This window comes from Micropterus salmoides, unplaced genomic scaffold, assembly GCF_014851395.1.
Source record: "Micropterus salmoides isolate LMB-PRFRI ecotype aquatic unplaced genomic scaffold, ASM1485139v1 Ms_hic_scaffold_20, whole genome shotgun sequence".
Lineage (NCBI taxonomy): Eukaryota > Metazoa > Chordata > Actinopteri > Centrarchiformes > Centrarchidae > Micropterus > Micropterus salmoides.
The window spans coordinates 17,850,891-17,870,830 of NW_024041151.1; the positions used below are offsets into that span (position 1 = coordinate 17,850,891).

Consider the following 19,940-nt stretch of genomic DNA (forward strand, 5'->3'; position numbering starts at 1 on the left):
TATTAGGCTTCGGGCCTCAAACAGTTATTGAGTAATTGAACCATCTGAGTTTAGAGGGGAAATGTCTTTTGTGGAGTCCCTAACAACTCAAGACATCTGAAACACAAGAAACGGCATGAACTAGACTCTGCATTTTTGTGTGAGGTCACACTGCAAAAAGGTTGGGAATCACTGGTTTAATCTTTAACAATAAAGTGTAATTTATTAACTTATGTGTCTTTATGTAACAATATGACATTTGCAGTCGTTTCTTTTTCTGGATTTTAAGTAAAACCGAAAGCTTGAAACTGCAAAAAATGCCTATGTACTATCTTGGAGTAACAAACAGTATTAAAGGGAATTCAAAAAAGTTCTCATTTTCTGCAGCATTATATTGATAAATGTTACTCAACAGCTACAAATCAATCTTTAACAAACAGGCGACCCAAACAACAACAACAAAAAAAACAACACATGGCGTTACAGTTAGAGTCATGTTTATTTACAGCAGAATCCTGAATAAGGGAAAGAAGGGGAAAGGGCAGAGGGAGGGGTTAAAAGGAGACAAAGTGTTTTAGATCAAGCTTCAGGATTCATGTTTCACTACACAGTTCTTAATTTATTTATTTCACCATTTTTCTATACAGAATCCATTCAGCCGTAATATCAATACACCAGCAGAACTGGAGTCCTCTGCTGGAGGGGAGAAGAGGTGGAAAGAAGGAATAATATAAAAAAAAAACTAAAGCACTAAAGGGGGGTGGGGGGTGGGGTGGGGAGAAACAAGAGGGTAAAAAGAAATCCATTTTTCTATAAAAACAAAAGTAACATTTTTAATTGTTTTCACCATGATCGTCATCAATTATTTATGTATGTATATACACACATATATGTATATATATGTATATAAATCTATATATTTTCTTGCCATGTCCACGAACAGGTGAAGGGGGTTTCTGATTCCATCACGTCCAAGTTTAGACGACTGCACTGAGCGGTAGGTCGGACATCCCAAGCTCGCAGCGTTTCGGTCAAAATATCAGTCAGAGGAGATCAGAGCTGATCAATTGCAGTCTTTCTGACCTGCAGCCTTTGTCCCTCCCACTGACGCTGCTCTAGGCGAGCTCATAGGTCCAGTGCCTCGGTGTCGGCCGGCAGAGACTCAAAACTGCAGTAGCCCTGTTTACGCAGTCCGAGAAATAATACACTGTACAGTTAACATGCACGGCCAGATAGCATAAAAAAAGTTTTAAAAAAACAAACAAAAAGCCAGCAAACTGCGTCGTCAGTACATCTCTCCAACTCACTCACACTTTTTCCAGTATACATTAGATATTAACGACAAGCACCACAAAAAAAGTGGAAGGACAAAAAGAGAGAGAGAGAGAGAGAGAGAGAAAAAAAATAGACTCTCAGGGACCAAATGGTGACAGCAAAAACATCCTATGGGTTAGCTTTAATTCCTAAATATCCATTTCAATTTGTGAAGGGCATAACTGATTTTCTCCTCTCCCTAGGTCCAAACAGACTTCATGATGTTATTTTTGTAAGACACACACACACACGCACACTTAACCATTCACTCAGAGAAACTTCATCTATAGCTACGTATGAATCTAACCACAGTACGTCTTCATATCCCACTGACCCTCATCTCCAGGCTTTGAGTCCAAACTTTCACAATAGTCAGGTCTTCATCGACTGTGGTGAAACACTGACGTTCACATTTACAAAGTTCAGATGAGATGTGCTGATCCACTGACTTTTGGTCAGAACATATAAAAACTGATCTCACTTCATTATGCTCAGACATTTACAGACTTGTGAAAGCTGAAATAAGACGTTTTAAGAGTTTCTATAAATATGAGTAAATTTAGGATGTGCACAAGGGGAAATTCAGTACAGAACCCAGCAGGATGTATGATGTGGTTTCATGATGAAAAGTAACATTGCATACCTTAAAATTAATTCAACATTCATTTATTTGACAAAAACACTGTATACATTTCCACCTGTCTGCAGGGAGACTGAAAAAGAAAAATCGACCCCCTGTTGGGTTTTCTATCAATTTTGTTTTACAAGTTAGACACAAACTGTTTCTATTACACGTGTCATGTGTTTATGAAAGTTTGATCCAACACGCCCAGCTCTATGGAAACCTGACTATTGTCACTGTTTTAAACATATTCATGATTTCAAATTAAAACCAAGTAAAACAACCGTTCACGCAACTGTTTCGCTTCGCGCACCCCCCCTTCACACACACACACACACAACACACACACACACACAAGAGCAGGAAACTAACCTTTTTCTCAACCAGCCACAGATGCAGATGTTTTGTATTTGTCCCCCCTCCCACCCCTACCAAGACAATTCATCAGTTAAGTTTCTATTACACAAGCCAACAAACTTTAGAAAACAATCTCTAAACAAGTGATGCTGACCAGTTGTCTAAACACAACTGAAATTTACCAAAATTTGGCTGCTGGCGTCAGTTTCCCACCCTATTCAACATGCTCCCGAACACAAATACAAACTTAAGATACCGCAAATGCACATATATACAAATAGAAGCAGCCCCTCAAACGCTGGGGGCAGCTTAACAATTTATAATGCATCATTTCTGTATATGCCAAGAATAAAACTTTTCTAAATAAAATACATAGTTATCTGTGAGGGCAGGGAATGGGGACAGCAGATGATCAGAGAGGAGGGCGGGAGCGCAGGGAAGACGCTACTGTGGTGGGGTGATGGGACAAATGAAGAAAGCAGGGGAGAAAGAGGGAGACGGATGGAGGGGGAAGACTCTTCTCCTTTATTGTGTCGCTGCTCCCGAGCACTGTCCTGTGCCACTGCAACACCCCGCCTCTTCTCAGTTTGTTTAAATCGGCCCATAATAATATTAATAATAATAATAATAATGACCACGACAATGCTAAAAAAATATATATAAACCCCAGACATGTCTCGCAACCCTAAGTCCACAAAAAGGGGGGAGGCCTGGCCCTCGAGTTCATCCGAGTGGGTGACAGAGATGCAGAGAAAATTAAAAGACGCAGATAAAAATACGGAAATGCAGAGAGGCCTGACAAATGGAATGGGAAGTGGCAAGTGAGACCAACTATAAAAGACGGGAAAGGGGAAAAAAAGAGAGGGGGAGGGGGCCAGAAAAAACAGCATAGGCAGGATGTGCTATAATGAAGAGGAAATAAACAGAAAAAGAGGAAGCGGAGATGAAACGGGCAGGACGTAGGGACCAAGGATGAGTCGTGTTGGGGCGTTGTGATCCACACACTGGTGTCCTTTTGAGGGTTTTCACAGAAGATTGGCGGAAAGCATGAACAAGTGATGACAACATGGCCTCACTGTGAGTGCGCCCTCTCTCCTTCCCTCTAATTAAGGTAAAGGATCCGCAGTCCTCCCCGCGCTGGTCGTTTATCCCAGAGTGCATCATACCTCCAGGAAGCGAGAGCTGCTGGTCTTGGTATGGAAGGGCTCGGACCACATACGCCGCAAATCCCCCTGTGGAGCCAGAAACAAGAGTCATGAGTCTTGAAACAAAGCTTTCCTGATACATGCTCATCAGGTCAGCCGAGAAAATATTTGTCCCACTTTTTGTTGAAGAAAAAAAAAAAAACACTGTACCATTTAATCTACTGTGCACAGATTCTTTTATTGTACTTTAAACTTTGTAGCTTTCTAAAATTCCCATAATGATTCTTCAGACAGTAAGTCACTGACAACTGGCTGTCTAGTGGCTATAATGCCTGATCTAAAAATAAAGGAAAAAGAAAAATAAGGCTAACTGTGACATCATGAAAGTAATGAAACACATTATTAAGTATGAGCCACTTTTTTTGCTGCAAGCGTACCGTTAATCTGTCTGACAAATCATCTGTTGTGTTTTTAATTTCACAGTGATGATTAAAACCATTTTGGTACAGGAAACATGTAAAAGGAATGTGTGCTAGAATGTATGTGTGAATTACATTATTAAATCAGTAACAATAAGATATGCTGCAGTGTTGAAAACTATGTGTAAAAACAGAAAAAAAAAGAAAAACAAAAAGACTGCAGCTGAAATATTTATTCCGCTCTCCTTTTTAGTAAAGAACAGTAAAGATGTTCTTGAACTTTCCTTCTTACAAGGGTTCAACATTCTGCAAAACTGCTACAGCTAAACTTTTATCTCTTGCAACTGTTGCCGTCCCATCCATGTACCTTCAGGTAGGCCATAGTGAGCAGAGGCAGCAGGGTGAAGGGCACCAAGTAGAGCAGAGCGGGCTGAGCAGCACGATGGATCCTGGAGGCCACAGTGGCAGTAAGCAGACCTGAAGACACAGTCACATCATCATCAATCACATAATAAAAAGCATGCTCAAAAACCTGAAAAAATAAATAAATAAAATAATGGCGCGCATGCAACTAAAAGTATCACCTCCAAACATGTAACGCTGACACATTAAAACGCTTGACCTTTTACATCCATCCGTCCATCGATTGCTTGCTTGCTTGCTTACCCACAAAGTATCCGATGAGAGTGCAGTGGAAATAGGAGACGCGCTGCATGCGTCCGGACATGTTACCAGGTCCTGGGACTTCCCCATTTGCTTGCTTCTTGTAGTTGTCATAGCGCAGAACGAAGCATAACAGCAGCCCCGGCATCACAATGTCACCTATTCCCAGCATAGAGAAGTGACTTCCTGTGGAGCTGCACGGATGGAAAGAAGTAGAAATACGTTTGGAATGACAAAATACAGAAACACTGGAAACATGGACCAGTAGTTGTATTTTCATAACTTGTTTCTCTACGCAACTTTTAAGTCCTTACCAAGGTTATTATAATTTTGGATTTTTCATTAGTTTTTATTTTTATTTCATTTTGACTTTTTGTCTTCAATTTCAGTTTAGTTTTTAACGTGGGTTTGCTAGTTTAGTTTATATTCGCTCAGTTCACTTTAGTTCAGTCCAGTTTAAAATACAAGCACAGAAAAGAAAGAAATATTTGTGAAAAAGGACACTCTTTTTTAAGCTATCTGAAGCTTAAGGGGCGCAAACACTAAGGAGATAGATATATATATATATATATATATATATATATATATATATATATATATATATATATATATATATATATGAAGTACTGACACACATTGTCAAAATAAATAATACCATTAAATAGGTGAATTACAATAAATGGAGGTGAAATTCAATTGATGGACAGCTAAGAAATTCAAAGATAGTAGGGCCCTCCTTGGAGTCACAAACAGGTCCCTAGCACCCTAAAGGCAAGTATGACTGGAAAGCAGTTATATTAAAATCTAAACCTTGATTAATCAAAAAATAGGTATAAAAACATTGTGAAGCACCAAGAGACAGTTTGGCTGATATATCAATGACCCCATAAAACACACACTAGCTGACATGCAGTAAATATAATGACCAGCAGACACGTTAACCCAGCGCAAGGTGAGCTCACAATCAATGTAGGCTACTAGGGGCAAGTTCATCACAAACACAGGATGAGCTCCAAGCCAGACCACCAGAACAGAACCAAACAAGGAAAAGAAGACAGTAGGGGTGGGGGAAAAACATCGATCCAGCATAGTACCGTGATATTTGCCATGGCAATACTGTATCGATACACGGACGCCAAGTATCGATATTTTATTATATAAATTGCAGATTGGAGTTTTAACTTTTTGGTACTAGAATAATAAAATCTATTGCTTTTTTAGTCCACTAGAAAACTTAACAGGACCAAATAAGAGGTCTGAAAAAGTGATATGAACAAACAGAGGAATATATCTTTTTAGATAAACAGATGTTGACAAAATTTGACTTTAGGGACCTAATTGGAAGTTGGAAAAATGTAATAAATTTGTGATATATCTCCATGTATGGGCCTCTGGTGATTCCCACTCCTACAAGACAGTGACTCACTAATTTACCTGCAACCCACTAAACAAAACACAACTGTATACAGTTGTTGCATTCATATTATTTTGTACACATGTTACGTTATGTATAAAAGATAATAGAAAAATGTTCAAATCGCACCAACTACCAGCCCATCCCTACCTTGGTCTCCTGGCTAAGTTAGCCTCCCCCTTACGTTGCATGGGGCTCTCCTCGTAACAGTGTTTGCCACCTACTAAGCTGCGGCCAGATGGCCGGGCTCTCTTAATGGACATGCAGCGTCCCAGCTCTTCACATGGAGAACAAAAGCAACAAAAGCTCACCAACAGGTGCCTATCGGCTAATCACCGCGCGCACCGCTGTACTCATCTGCCGGTTTAGCCCAAAGGTCCGGCCCGACTAATTACCCCGCTCAGGCTCAGCCCAGCATTAAGGCGCCATTATACTCTTTGGAAACCACCTCCTCCCACACCTTTCCAAAGATGGAATTAGGGCTGCTGTGTACGACCATTTCTGTGACAGTCGACACTTCATTCTGCGATTGGTCAGCTGTGTGGAGCTGAGAAAGTAAGCTGGATTTGAACTTCTCTCTATAGCTCTTTTTTCATTTGTTACACAACTATTCGAGGGAGCAACACTATGAATGTCCTCCTGGAGAGACTGCTTTAAAGTGTGGGCTGCTGTACTCATATTTCAACAATATGGACGTCTCCCTCCTCTCTATGATGACCAGCTTTTCACTCCATCCTCGAGTATGACTGTTCACAACAACTATAAAACACTTACAAACTAGCTGTGATCAAGCATAACCCGACTCTTAGAGGAACTTACAGGGAACAAGTGGAAATTGTGACCCGTTTCTGGCACTAGATGAAAAGTCATAGGATCACCAAAGTCATTTCATCCTCTGCTGGCCATGACTGAATTAGATCAGTCTGGTCCAGAGAGTCTCACTGATAGACCAACCAGCACTAGAATTTCAAGAGCCACGTCAATAGCATAGCTAACAAATACATTTCAGACACCTTAACAGACACAGTGATGGAGCTCCAACACGCAGCAGAAGCTGGTCAATAGCAGGCGGTTACGTCAGTCTTACCTGGGAAAGACCAGTTTGCCAGGTAAGGAGAGACGGGGGACGTCGCGGCCCATCCCCGGCCCCAGGTGGAGCTTCCTGGACAGAACGTCTATGGGATTTTCAGCAGGCTGGGTGGCAACTTTGACCATCACATTACTATTGAAGATGTAGGCTGAGAAGAACACCTGGACAGAAATAGGAAGAATTTAGCATGTTGACAAATTCTCCTCCCACTTTACCAGAGCCCCCTGATGATTTATTTTCCTTCTTTTTCCTAAATCTATTACTAGTATTGAAATTAATATGAAGATAATCACCATTTTTGAAAAGCTGTAGCCAGTTTGGTATTTGAGTAACTCAATTAATTGTCTATTGATAGTTTCAACTCCAGGTTATAAATCTCCAAATGTTCTGCTGCTGCAATTTGCGGTTATATTGCCTGTACACCTAATTTATATCCAAGTAGACTCAATCACTGCTTCAAACAATTTCTCAAAGCAGGCACAGAGCAGAGATTAATTTATCCTATTCATCTAATGTTTGTCTGTTATGACATTATTGTGAACATTAACGGTCAGCGTCAGTGGGGAAATAACACTGAAGGCGGCGTTGCTAGGCGCCCAATAACGATAAGGATGAGAGCAATTGAAAGAAACCTTGCTCACTGGTAGAACATCGGCAGAAGCAGTTTGTTTGTGCGGTGCCAGTTATGACTGGTTCTGTTTGAATTTGCGTGCAGCAACAATGCTATTGTTTTAAATATTATGTGTGACATTTCCTTGTGAAACACTTCGTAGTTCAATGACATCGTTAGTCTTTTCTAAGGAATGAAAGCAACGGTTTGAACAAACTCATTATGTGAATGAAGCAGCCAGGTGCTCATAGATCTCCCTGAGCTCTACTACCCTCAGATTGAGATCTAAAAGGATTATTATGTTCAGTGGTTTAATTAAATAATGGAAAATACACACTGCAGTTCAGCAAACAACTAAAATAAAATCACAACTTCCCACCTCTTGTCACTCACTAACCCACTGATATATCATATTAAAATCTACATTCATGAGATATTGCTTGCCCCTGACTTTGGAGTTAAGTGGCTACAGCAGGAGCTGATCCAAAATGGGAACAATGCCAGATATTGCTATTAAACCACACCTAAATCCATTAGTGCCAGAAAAAAAGACAACTAGACATAAATGATTTAAATTTCTCTGAAACAATACTGATGTTCATCCTACTTTTGGCACGGGGAGATAACTGCTGTCCTTTCTAGCATGCCCGCCTTCCTCTTCGCAATTCATCTGGTTCATTTTATGTTTATGAAGGTTGAATTTTGAAGGTAGCTCTCAGCATCAATGCAAACTACTCAGTTTCTTTCAAACACACTACTGCTGGAAAATGCAGCACTTCCTAGGCAGCACAGTGATCCAGCTGGCAAGAAAGCATTTGCTCGTGCATGTTTAGAAAACAAATGCAAGGGCTTTCATAAGCTCAATCATCACTATTTTGTATAAATTTGGATGCAGGGATAATATTTGTGGACATTTTTTTAAATGAGTGTCCTTTTCCAGAGAGCTGTTTGCTACATCTCATAGCAGTGACATATACGCCAGCTGTGATGGGGGGACAGGAGCATATCTTACCCAGAACACATCATAAATGAGCAATCCTGACAGCAGCAGGCAAGACACCTTCAGACTGGGAAGCCGTACGAAGGCGATCATGGCAACACACAAGCCCATGGCTAAAGCTGTGAGGAAGAAAAAAACAAAATAATTAAAAACAGTTCCATGGAAATGAGCTGAAATAGCAACCTGGGAACAGATTTTAGAGAGTTTATTTAAGAAACATTAATTACTGTGCACACAGGCCTAATTTAATTAGTCAGACTTTACTGATGAAATGTCTCTGCTCATGTCCTAATTCACTTTCTGCATTTATTCTAACCAGGTGTAATGGTGATAGGAGCCCACAGGGGCAGTGAAACATTATTTCACTAGTTCTACTGCAGGGACACGCAGTAAGACTGTCAAGCTTGTGTCAAAATCCTTTACCATTTTTGTCTATTTTATAATTAGATTTTGATTCTTGAGATTATTTTCCAATTCAAACTGTTTTATCTGTGCAAGTGCTTTTATTTGGGATAATTAAGTGTTGCTATTTGGGATGCATTGTTCACTTTGTGAAGTAAACTGGGTCAAATACAAGTTATTTGCATTTGTATTTTAATTTGTAACTTTGGCAATATTGGTGTTTTACATTCATGCAAATCAAGCTGAATTGAATTAAAAGAAGTGCACCACCCACACACATTTCTCTGCTCTTTTGTTTCACAAATATACCAACTTTGATCAACCAGTTTGTTTAAATGCCAGTCGTTTTATAAAGTGCTTGACTAAAGTGAGTGTATTCTTCCAGCATTAGCATGCAGCACTACAGTAACAGCCTGGAAATACTGTTACTAAAAAGTCATATTGTATGAGTCATGTAAAGTTCTTTCTTCCCCAGGAGATGATGAAAACTTAATTTTGTTTGACTTTATTTGTTTCAAATTTGCTTTATTGGCCTGAATGCATAACAATATTGCTAGAGCTATAAATAAATTACACAAGAACAATTAATTTCATACATTTCATTAAATAAGTAAATTATTAGACAATTCATTGTTTAATAATTGGCTACTTCGATATCTAAGACCATTATGTGCTGATATTTATACACTGCTCATTATTGCTTATTGCGTCTAGTGTCATTAATGTGAACCACAAGCTACCCGGCTCTTCAAACAAATGTTAGTGATCTTCGGATCATTAAATCAAGAATGGAAAACCTGCTGCAGACACATGACAGAAAGACGCACCGTCCATGAGAAGCCAGTGTCCAGTCAGCACCCAGATGAGCACCAACATAACAGAGAGGGAGAAGGACAGGAGCTCGGCCAGAGTGAAACGCCCACAGCAGCCAAAAGAAATCCTGCAATGAGACAAATAAAGAGACACTTTTATAATCTCTAAATCACAAAGCACTATTCAGAAGACGACGTGATACATACAGGCAAACATTTACAGGATGAAATATTTTACCACTAAGCAATATTTGCATACTTAACGATGCGCAAAGAACAATTAGGATGAGGGAGCACTGATCTTTATGGGTGAGGGAGCAGAGTGAGGGAGAGCCTGTGACCGGAATAAAACGCTTGTCTCGCTCATAACTCATAAAAGTAATTCACCCATGTGTTTGAATAGTTTATCGATCGTTGTTAGCTTGCTAATGCTAGCTAAACTGTTATTGTTGTAACTAAAGAGCTAAAGTGCAGAAGCCACTCTTCTTCTGGAGGTTTTGTTTGGTTACCAAACAGCTTCATACTACCACCTCCTTCTGGATGGGAGTAGAGCCGACATTGATGCGACTGCAATCAGATTTGTGATCTGGCCAAACGGAGACACGTGTACGTCAAAACAAAAGTGTCTTCAATCTTACCTAGATTTAATCTGAACAAGACAGACCTGATATGACAAAGGACCTGACATGTACATGATAATTATGCAGGCTGTGCAGCCTTTATTTGTGACCGTGTTAATATGCACAAAATAACAACCTAAACACTGAGCAAAAAACGGGTTTTGTGTTGGGAGAGTGACTCTGTAAAGCAGCCAAAGGTTTACTGAAACCAGAGAGGTGGTGTTCTTATTCGTTATTGAGTAGGTGGGTTGTGGTGTTGGTGATTCCTTTACTATCTAGCTTGAGAGTGGAACAGCTGAGCCCAGAGGCTATTACAAATGATTTGTATGCGGTAAGTGAAAAGATACAAGCCTTAGATCACCCAAATAACAAAAAATAAATTCCCACTTTCTCCCAGTGGTATCAAGCCTTGCAGACAATCTCAGTTTTTATTGAGAAGAAGCTGATTTATGCGGAATCACAGAGCTTTATAAATATTTGTAAAAAGACATACAATACAGCATGGAGCAGTTTGAGCAACAGCAGACACTGTTTAAGAGACAAAGAATCCACATGGTTTCCTTACTTGTTCTGTGGGGAGCAGGGTCTGGTCAGATACTGGCACATTGGCAACAAGAGGAATGCAAATGCAATTGTTGCAAGAACTGAGGAGGAGAACAAAGCACAGCAGTGAGATCAAAGGACTAATACACTTTGACTGCTGGTTCCAGTTCAATGGGGCAGCTAAAGATCTTCAGTTTCAATAATCAGCGCAGATAAGAGGCCTTCCCCAGTGTGTGTAACTACTGAACAGAAATGCGAAAGCCCTATGACAGTAATTCTACGGCTGTTGTGTTTGTGATAAATTCAAGACCGGCGGTTACCTGCAGTACAGATGGTGAAGACCACCTGTACAGAGTCAAAGAAGAAGAACATGACTAGCAGAGACACAGAGGCTCCTATGGGCAGGAACAGGGCCTGTGTGGAGTCTATAGTCTGAATACCTGCAAAACAATACAGACATCAAAGTGAGAAGGATTTCAAAACACACACAAAAAATGAAGTGATTACTTTTAAATCCAAAACAATATTTTGGCTGTATATTTCAGGCTTGCCATGTCTGTAACACGCACTGTTGTTTGTGTTGCTGTTATTGAAAGCCCCTGTTGTCGTGGGGTTACCATCTTTATCCTTCTCCTGGTTTTCGCAGTCCATGTTTAATGATCTGCAGGAAGGAGGGAGAGAAAGAAAAAGGAGGAGAGGGCAGAGAGCAGGAGAGTGAGTTGGACATCAATAATCAGAACCTCAAAAGCGTCTAAACTCTTGATGAGGTGAAGGGCTGCGCAGGAGACTTAAAAACAGCCTTTTTCTACAGTAAATGTTTTAGAGACTTAATGTCTCCATTGATGGAAGATGACTAAATTATTTCTTTGGAGAAGTTTAAAAAACATCTTCCCATCATTGTTGGTTCAATGGGAAAAATTTGGGTGAAATGTTGAAGTGACAGCTATACGTTGCTGAGCAAAAGATCTGTGAACTCCAGTTGAACTAAGGCTCTACACCAAAACCTAAAAAAAAAAAAAAAAAAAAAAAAAGTGTCTCACATCAATCCCTAAAAAATAAAATACACACACACACACACACACACACACACGGGATATATGGATGCTTCGATCACCATCATCAACACTGACAAAGAAACAACTCCTAGCTCAGTGTTCTAACATCTGCAAACGGCAACTGCTATCATAACTAGAGATTGACGAAGTACAACAAATATGCTACGGCAAGGGGGACCCAGGAAGACAGGTCAGCGGGGAGATGTTATCATCCTCCCCACACTCAGAGATTGGGTCCCAAGCCCCAATAACAACAAGCCCTTAAGGTACAGAATCACTCAACATAAGGGCGACTGACCTACGATTGAAGATCATAACTAAGCTGGACCCCCCAAGTACAACAACCAAGATTGCCAAGGGTAAGTGACAAAGTACCCTCTGAAAGTCTGCTAGAAGATGTGAATGCAGCACTACATACTATACTTACTAAAGCCATAACCGAGACCAATGAACTGATGTATGCCGCAGCAACAGTGATCCTAGAGATGCTTGGCTACAAGATGAACACCACAAGCCACAAAGAGCATTACCCCCCATGGAGGAGAAGGCTAGAGGCCAAGATCAAGGCAACACGAAGAGAGGTTAGTCAGCGGTCAGAGCTACAGAAAGGTGCAAGGAAAGGACTACCTTAGAACTACAACAAGCTGTCCATACCTGAGGCTTTGGAGACTGCCAAACAAAGATTTACCGCTCTGGCTACCTGCCTAAAGAGATGCAAGGGAGAAGCAGAAGCCAGGAGAATAAACCGGATGTTCTCCACCGAACCATCCAAAGTGTACTCTTAGTGGCAGGGTAATAACACAATATCAGATCCACCCAGGGCTAAGACGGAACAGTACTGGAACATATGGGAGAAAGAGGCATCCCACAACACCAATTCTCAGTGGCTTGTGGATCTAAGAACAGATCACAGCAATCTCCCAGAACAAGATCCAGTAACCAACGGCAGACATCCAAGAAAGAGTGGCAGGTACGAAGAGCTGGACAGCAGACAGAAAACCTATGACTCAATGCCACATACATGGATACTGGAATGCTTGGAAATGTACTCAGCCAGATCATCACGAAGACTGGCTACAGATACTGGTTCCAAAGTGGAACAACCATCAGTCACCTCTTCTACATGGATGACATCAAGCTGTATGCCAGAAATGAGCGAGACATCGACTCACTGATCCACACTACCAGGATCTACAGCAACGACACTGGAATGTCGTTCGGACTGGACAAGTGTGGTCGCATTGTATCAAAAAGAGGGAAGATGATCATAACCGAGGGGGTTGAACTACCAGAAGGCCACATTGCAGATGTTCAGGACAGCTACAAATACCTTGGGGTGCCGCAGGCTAACGGAAACCATGAGGAGGCAGCAAGGAAGTCTGCCACAGCAAAATACCTACAGAGAGTAAGGCAGGTCCTGAAAAGTCAGCTGAATGGGAAGAACAAGATGCGAGCCATCAACACATATGCCCTGCCAGTCATCAGATGCCCCGCTGGTATAATAAACTGGCCAAAGGAGGAGATAGAGGCCACTGACATCGAGACAAGAAAGCTCCTCACAATGCATGGAGGGTTTCACCCCAAATCCAGCACGCTGAGACTGTACACCAAATGTAGTGAGGGAGGCCGAGGGCTATTGAGTGTCAAGACCACTGTCCAGGATGAAACGACAAAGATCCAGGAGTACATCAGGAAGATGGCCCCCATAGATGAAGGGCTTAGTGAATATCTCAGGCAGCAGAAACCCGAGGGTGAGGACAAGGAAGACGAAGAACCTTCATGGAGAGACAAGTCACTGCATGGCATCTACCACAGACAAATAGCTGATTATCAAGAAATCCTACCAGTGGCTGGAAAAGGCTGGACTAAAGGATAGCACAGAAGCACTAATTATGGCTGCACAAGAACAGGCACTCAGTATAAGATCAATAGAAGCTGGGGTCTACCACACCTGGCAGGACCCCAGCTGCAGACTGTGCAAGGATGCCCCTGAGACAATACAGCACATAACAGCAGGGTGTAAGATGCAGGCAGGAAGTGCATACATGGAACGCCATAACCAGGTAGCTGGCATAGTGTACAGGAACATCTGCCATGAGTATGGGCTGGAAGTCCCAAGGTCAAAATGGAAGACACCTCCTATGGCAGTTGAGAATGACCGAGCTAAGATCCTGTGGGACTTCAAGATCCAGACTGACAAACTGGTGATGCCTAACCAACCAGACATCGTGTTGATCGACAAACAGCAGAAGAAGGCTGCAGTGATAGATGTGGCAATCCCAAGCGACAGCAACATCAAGAAGAAGGAACACGAGAAGCTTGAGAAATACCAAGGGCTGAAAGAGGAGCTAGAAAAGATGTGGAAAGTAAGAGCAACAGTGGTGCCAGTGTTAATCGGAGCACTGGGGGCTGTGACCCCCAAACTGGGAGAGTGGCTACAGCAGATTCCAGGTAAAAAAAAATCAGAGGTCTCTGTCCAGAAGAGTGCAGTCCTAGGAACAGCTAAGATACTGCGCAGAGCCGAAGACAATGTTTACTGTCCCTCCTTCCAAAAGTGTTAAATCGTTTATTAAATACATCCTGCCGGCCGTTAGAGAGAACGCAGCTTTAAGTTCCATCTGCATGGTTTGACTTTCGACCCAGAGGTCGCAGCATGATTGAGATTAGAGAAATAGCATTTGACAACCTCTTGTCACATAACTACAACTCTGGATTGGACATCAGTGCGCGGCAAGAGCTGCAAAACAACTGCAGGATGTTGAATTTCATTTTTTTCTTTTTTTAAATACTAATGTTTTTGCACTGGCCCGACTTTCAGCGTTGGCCGATGGCTGTGCCGTTCACACAACTTGCCGTCATATGATGGGAGTCTTGAAGTTGTTCTGGTGTTCACACTACATGACTGATCGGTGACAGGGACACACACACACACTACAGGAGCTGACAGCGGCTGTGTCACCCGACGCTGGTCTACAAACCACGTTTTGTCAAGAAAACACATGTGAAATGTGAAACGGGAAATGAGTGATCCTGATGGCAATTATAAAGACAAAGAATCTGGGTGAATGGATGGAATAGCACACACAGGTAGCAGGGATTGTCTGAGCTACAGAGAGAGGGAGGGGAGTTAAAAGGTGCAGCTACCTGACACCCAGTTAACTCATGACTGTGAGGTTACAACTCACGGCCCAACAAGGAGAACAACAAATGCACGTGTGTACAATAACAGCTGAGGTCTGCTGCTTACTTTGGCTAGCCTTCAACTCAACAATCAATCATTATTTCAGTTAAATGCTGAAGTTGCTGTTACTGTTACCTTGTCTGTGGTCTGCTGGCAGAACACCGGCTGCTTTTTGTTCAGGTGGCGTCGTGCTGTTGCCGAGGCGACATAGGTTTCGTTTTACGGTGGACAGATGGTAACATTACAGAGTTGTTGTTTTTTTTAGCTTGAAATAATCCCATACTTTGGGCACTTTCTTCTTTGTCCCTCGCTATTTTCTCGGTCTTCCTCCACTTTGCAAATAGCTCCATTATAATCACGTTGTGTTCACAGCGTAAGCGTGATGTGCGGCAGTAATAAATGCCCGTGCGAAACACTGTGCTGTATAGTTAAATGGATTCAACGAAGCATCAATGCAAAGAATTTGTGTCGATGCATTTTATTCCTCGATTTTATCAATGAATCGTTTCAGCCCTAATGTACACACACACACACAGACACACACACATAAATATATATACAGTGAGGTTATAGTGATATAGTTTCCATCCAAATGCAGCACAAATTTTCCTCCTCTCAATTCAGCATGAGAATCAAACTCTGTAAACTCCATTTCCCCAATCATAAGACTGTGCGCTCAGTGTTTCCCCCTAGGATGGAGTTGTAGCAGCGGAGGTGAAGCAAAATTTTTGGCTGAATATAAAACCCCAACACAACACGTCTCAGCAGTAGGGCTGACCCCCAATAGTCGAAGATTCGATGGGCTGAGCCTGATCCGACTGTCAATCTCACAGTAGAAGCTTCGCAGCGAAACAAGGATCATGCCATTTTGGCAATTTAGGGGTGCTCAACGTCTGATTTTACATTTTTCCAAATAAGTTAATATACAGCCTATTACAATATACATTTCAATGTTTAATGCTGTAAATAAACATGTAGAAAGAATAAAACTTTCAATAAATGTTTTTAAAGTGCGTAAATAAAATCCAAAATTGTAACCATAACCCTGGATTGTCAGTGCGCATGTGTAAGCGTAGCGTGCGCGTGTCGGAAGAGGAACACTTGCAGAGACGCTGGTGTTGTGCCGAGTTGTCCGCAGCTCGCGGGACTTTCGGAAAATTTATCACCGTTAACCACACAAAGAATATTTTATCGTTTTTGAATAAAAATACACGTAAACTCACATAAGACACAAGACCAGTGAATGACAGGCGAGAGAGAGAAAAGGGACTTGAAAAAGCCTCAGTTTAGCTGGAAATTTACAGCGCAAGTTGAATGAATAGAGACTGCAGCTCCTCAAGAATAAAGCGGCGCTTACCGTGTGTGGGAGGGTTTGGGGGTTTTCCAATGAAAAATATGTAATTTCACATCATATTGGGCCATTATTTTCACCTTATCTCTGAACAAATCTAGCTAGAGCAGATAATAAATAACCCCCCAAAGATCAGTCTACTGGGGAGGAACTACAACCTTAATATCTTGGGAAAGTTATTTGGTTGATTATGATGCTCTCCACAGTCATTTTACATTTCTGACACAGCATGTTTTGGGCATGACCCCCTAAAACCCTGTTAATATGACCTCAGAATCATTACAGATATGATTATGTGTATATGATCATGTTTGTCTTTAATATAAAAAAAAAAAAAAAGGAAACATGAGAAACCTCCTCCCTTCGGAGGTGCATTTTATTTGCACATTAAAATCCAAAAAGAAACATCTCCTCATTAGCTTAAAAAGACCTATACAGATACAAGTTACTTTCTATAAATTGAGCTAATGTTAAGTTACATAGAGCCAAAAGACACAGTCTACTGTAGAAGCTTTCCTGCTCAGCTGCGCAGTCTGAAGGGGAGGGGAGATGTCTGCTAGCGCTAACAGGCTTCACTTTCCCGCAGTTGGGGAAACAATAGACAGACTTTTCTTGGTCTTGAGAAGCTGACACATCGTAACAGAGACAGTACATTTACTGCCAGAATATTTTCCTCCGCTTGCGTTCACCGTCACTTTCTGCCGCTCGGACAAACAAACACTCGCTACGTACCTCCCGATCCCTTACAGGAGTTACGCTGCTCTTATAACAGCATCTGTCACGTAGATGTTTTGTATAGAACGATTAGAGGAAGCTAGCCAAGCATTGAGTGTTGCCGTGCTCACACAGTGTGCGATTAAAAACATTTATAGCACAGTTTAATGATCGTGAGAAATTTTTGTAGCGGGCGGTCATGATTCAGCAGCGGCGCACCGCCGTTCCTGAATGCATATAGGGGAAACACTGGCGCTGGTCAGTATCCTAATCCAACTACCCCAATCAAAGGACTGTAAATTCTTTTGATGCACAAACAGCACCAAAATCTCATTATGCCAACTGCTGACCGGGTACACTTGGACTGTGAAAGAACTCAACTCTGCCTCTACAAGTGTTTTTCACATTAACCAGAAGAAACATATTCACAATTTGCACATATTTACCATACCAAACATAACATATTTTCTTTCGTTCTTAAATTCTTGCAGCCTGGGACTCAAAATAGGAAATGTTTACTTGACTGTAGAGCAAAAGCTTATGAAAACAGTGCTTTTGTTATGTTGGGCAGCAAAAGTCACTAAGTTTAACTTCTAGCTTCTAGGTCCTTGCTTATGTGGCAAACTTGCTCTGCAAGTCATTGTCCACTATCCTCTTGACAGCTGAAGTGATTATTTATTTAGCAACACTCACCTGAAGCTGCCATAGACGATGAGAAGGATGGAGATGAGGAAGGTGGACACCTGGCTGGAGTCAACTAGGGAGTACGCCCTAAAAAGAAGAAAGAGGAATACAAACGTGAGACTCAACTAAAACATCTATGTGATGAAACTATTGAAAAATATTGCATGGCATCTTTTGTGTAATACTGAAAACAAGTATAGTTTCCATAACAACTGTCTTCACACTAACATTTCATTGGTTAACTAACAATTTGTATTCTTTACTTTTCTACTACACACAAGTTTTCTGTTTCATAAACATCACATTCACAGCAGGAAAGTACATCAGCCTTAAAATCCACAAGTGACTTTATGAAAACTCTGCCTTAAAGACCTTGTTAATCTGATGCTTCCTCCTTTTGTTGTACTTAACTGGATTTGTTTAACATTGCAAGTAGCACCAAAGCCAGTTGGCCAACTGTGACTTGCCATTTTCCCTCCAAAAACCCCAAAGGTTTGATATTTGACCACACTGCTGATTTATTACAAGCTGAGGTGAGTGAAAACACATGTATTGTTTGAGGTCAAACCCCATCTGATATGCTATGGCTTCCTTTTAATCCGTCATGTCAATTGCATGTTTCTCTCAACGTATGATTTAATGTTTGAAAAGACTCACTGATCATTTTTGTCTCTCAGCCATTTCACCCTGAATGATGCTTTTCCAAGGGTGATAGTAAAGGTTTTAACCAAAGGACATACTACTTTAGTTAAATATTATAGAATGCCGTTATGTGACCATCTGCCTACACACTGACTACCATTGGATTTGTTTATCATTGTGCTAAATTGTGCAAGTATTACTATCTCTTGGAATAAAGGTGGGTTTCCTATCAGAGTCTACTTTATAATCAATTCAGATGTACAACCCATCTGTTTTAAATCAGACTAAATCATAGTTGCACAGTTCTCGCCATATTTTCTTTATACCACCATGCTGTGGGAAATAAGAAAAGTATGCCAACTGCAATTTCAGTCAATCATTTCAGATGCTGCAATTTGACAATCTCACACTGCTTGTAGCAATTTTATCAGCACCACTTTGAATATCTGCAGGCACACAGGTCACATTTCCTCCTCCAAATACAGCAGGCAAAGATACCATACCAAATCAAAAATTAATATGTGGGGTGGATCAGATTTTATATCAGGAATTAAGATTAAGAACTATAGTATGTACTGTACTAAAATGCTGTAATTTAAGAATGCTTTCAAAAATGGATGTGTTTCTAGACTATACCTATCAATTACCAAAATGCAAAGTAAGTGAACAGAAAATAAATCTAAATCAAATCAATATGTGGTGTGACCACCCTTTGGCTTCAAAACAGCATAAATTTTTCTAGGTACACTTGCACAAAGTCAGGGATTTTGTAGGAATATCGTCAGGTGTATGATTGGTGCAGTTGATCACCAATTCAATATGTAGGTTTAAACACAAACTGAAACAGAAAGAGCTGTATAGCAGGAATACTACAAGGTGAGGAACAGCCAAACTCAGCTAACACCCATCTACTACATCTACTAGAAGTGGCATTCATGGAAGATTTGCGGCCAAAAAGCCACACCTCTGACATGCAAACAAGGTGTATCAACGTATCAACAGTGCAGTGGACAAACAGACTCTGCTGACACACGACGCACACAGCAACAGAACAAAGTGTGGCGTATTTTACAAGAGCTGCAACACTGAGAGCTTCAGTTTACACGCTGTTAGCAAGTCGGAGAGACAAACCAAAGCTAAAAGTTAACTCACCCTGCGTTCACTGTAAGGTTATTTTCTTCATTCAAGTTTCCCTTAGCACTCTCATTAAAATTAAAATACGACCGTACTTCAGAGTGACTGAAAAATCTCCGGCGTCATTGACCCAAACAAACCCACATTGCATTCTGCGCATGCGCGCCTGCTTCTGGGAGATGCTGGACA

The 19,940-nt window shown here is 41.2% G+C and overlaps 1 protein-coding gene across 3 annotated transcripts in view; it reads right to left on the minus strand.

Annotated features, from left to right (window-relative positions):
- Positions 1-459: 459 nt before the first annotated feature.
- sppl3 (signal peptide peptidase 3) overlaps positions 460-19,940 on the minus strand; it is a 41,534-nt gene continuing 22,053 nt past the window's right edge. For 2 of the 3 annotated variants that reach the window (XM_038733681.1, XM_038733679.1), the window contains 10 exons: positions 17,985-18,062; positions 11,542-11,651; positions 11,311-11,430; positions 11,013-11,091; positions 9,843-9,955; positions 8,626-8,732; positions 7,001-7,164; positions 4,503-4,693; positions 4,204-4,313; positions 460-3,504 (listed from right to left, as the gene is read on the minus strand). In XM_038733681.1, the coding sequence (XP_038589609.1) occupies positions 3,433-3,504; positions 4,204-4,313; positions 4,503-4,693; positions 7,001-7,164; positions 8,626-8,732; positions 9,843-9,955; positions 11,013-11,091; positions 11,311-11,430; positions 11,542-11,651; positions 17,985-18,062 (1,144 nt within the window). In that variant the 3' untranslated portion in view covers positions 460-3,432. The remainder of the gene's footprint in view (positions 3,505-4,203; positions 4,314-4,502; positions 4,694-7,000; positions 7,165-8,625; positions 8,733-9,842; positions 9,956-11,012; positions 11,092-11,310; positions 11,431-11,541; positions 11,652-17,984; positions 18,063-19,940) is intronic. The other variant, XM_038733680.1, reaches the window with a different exon arrangement.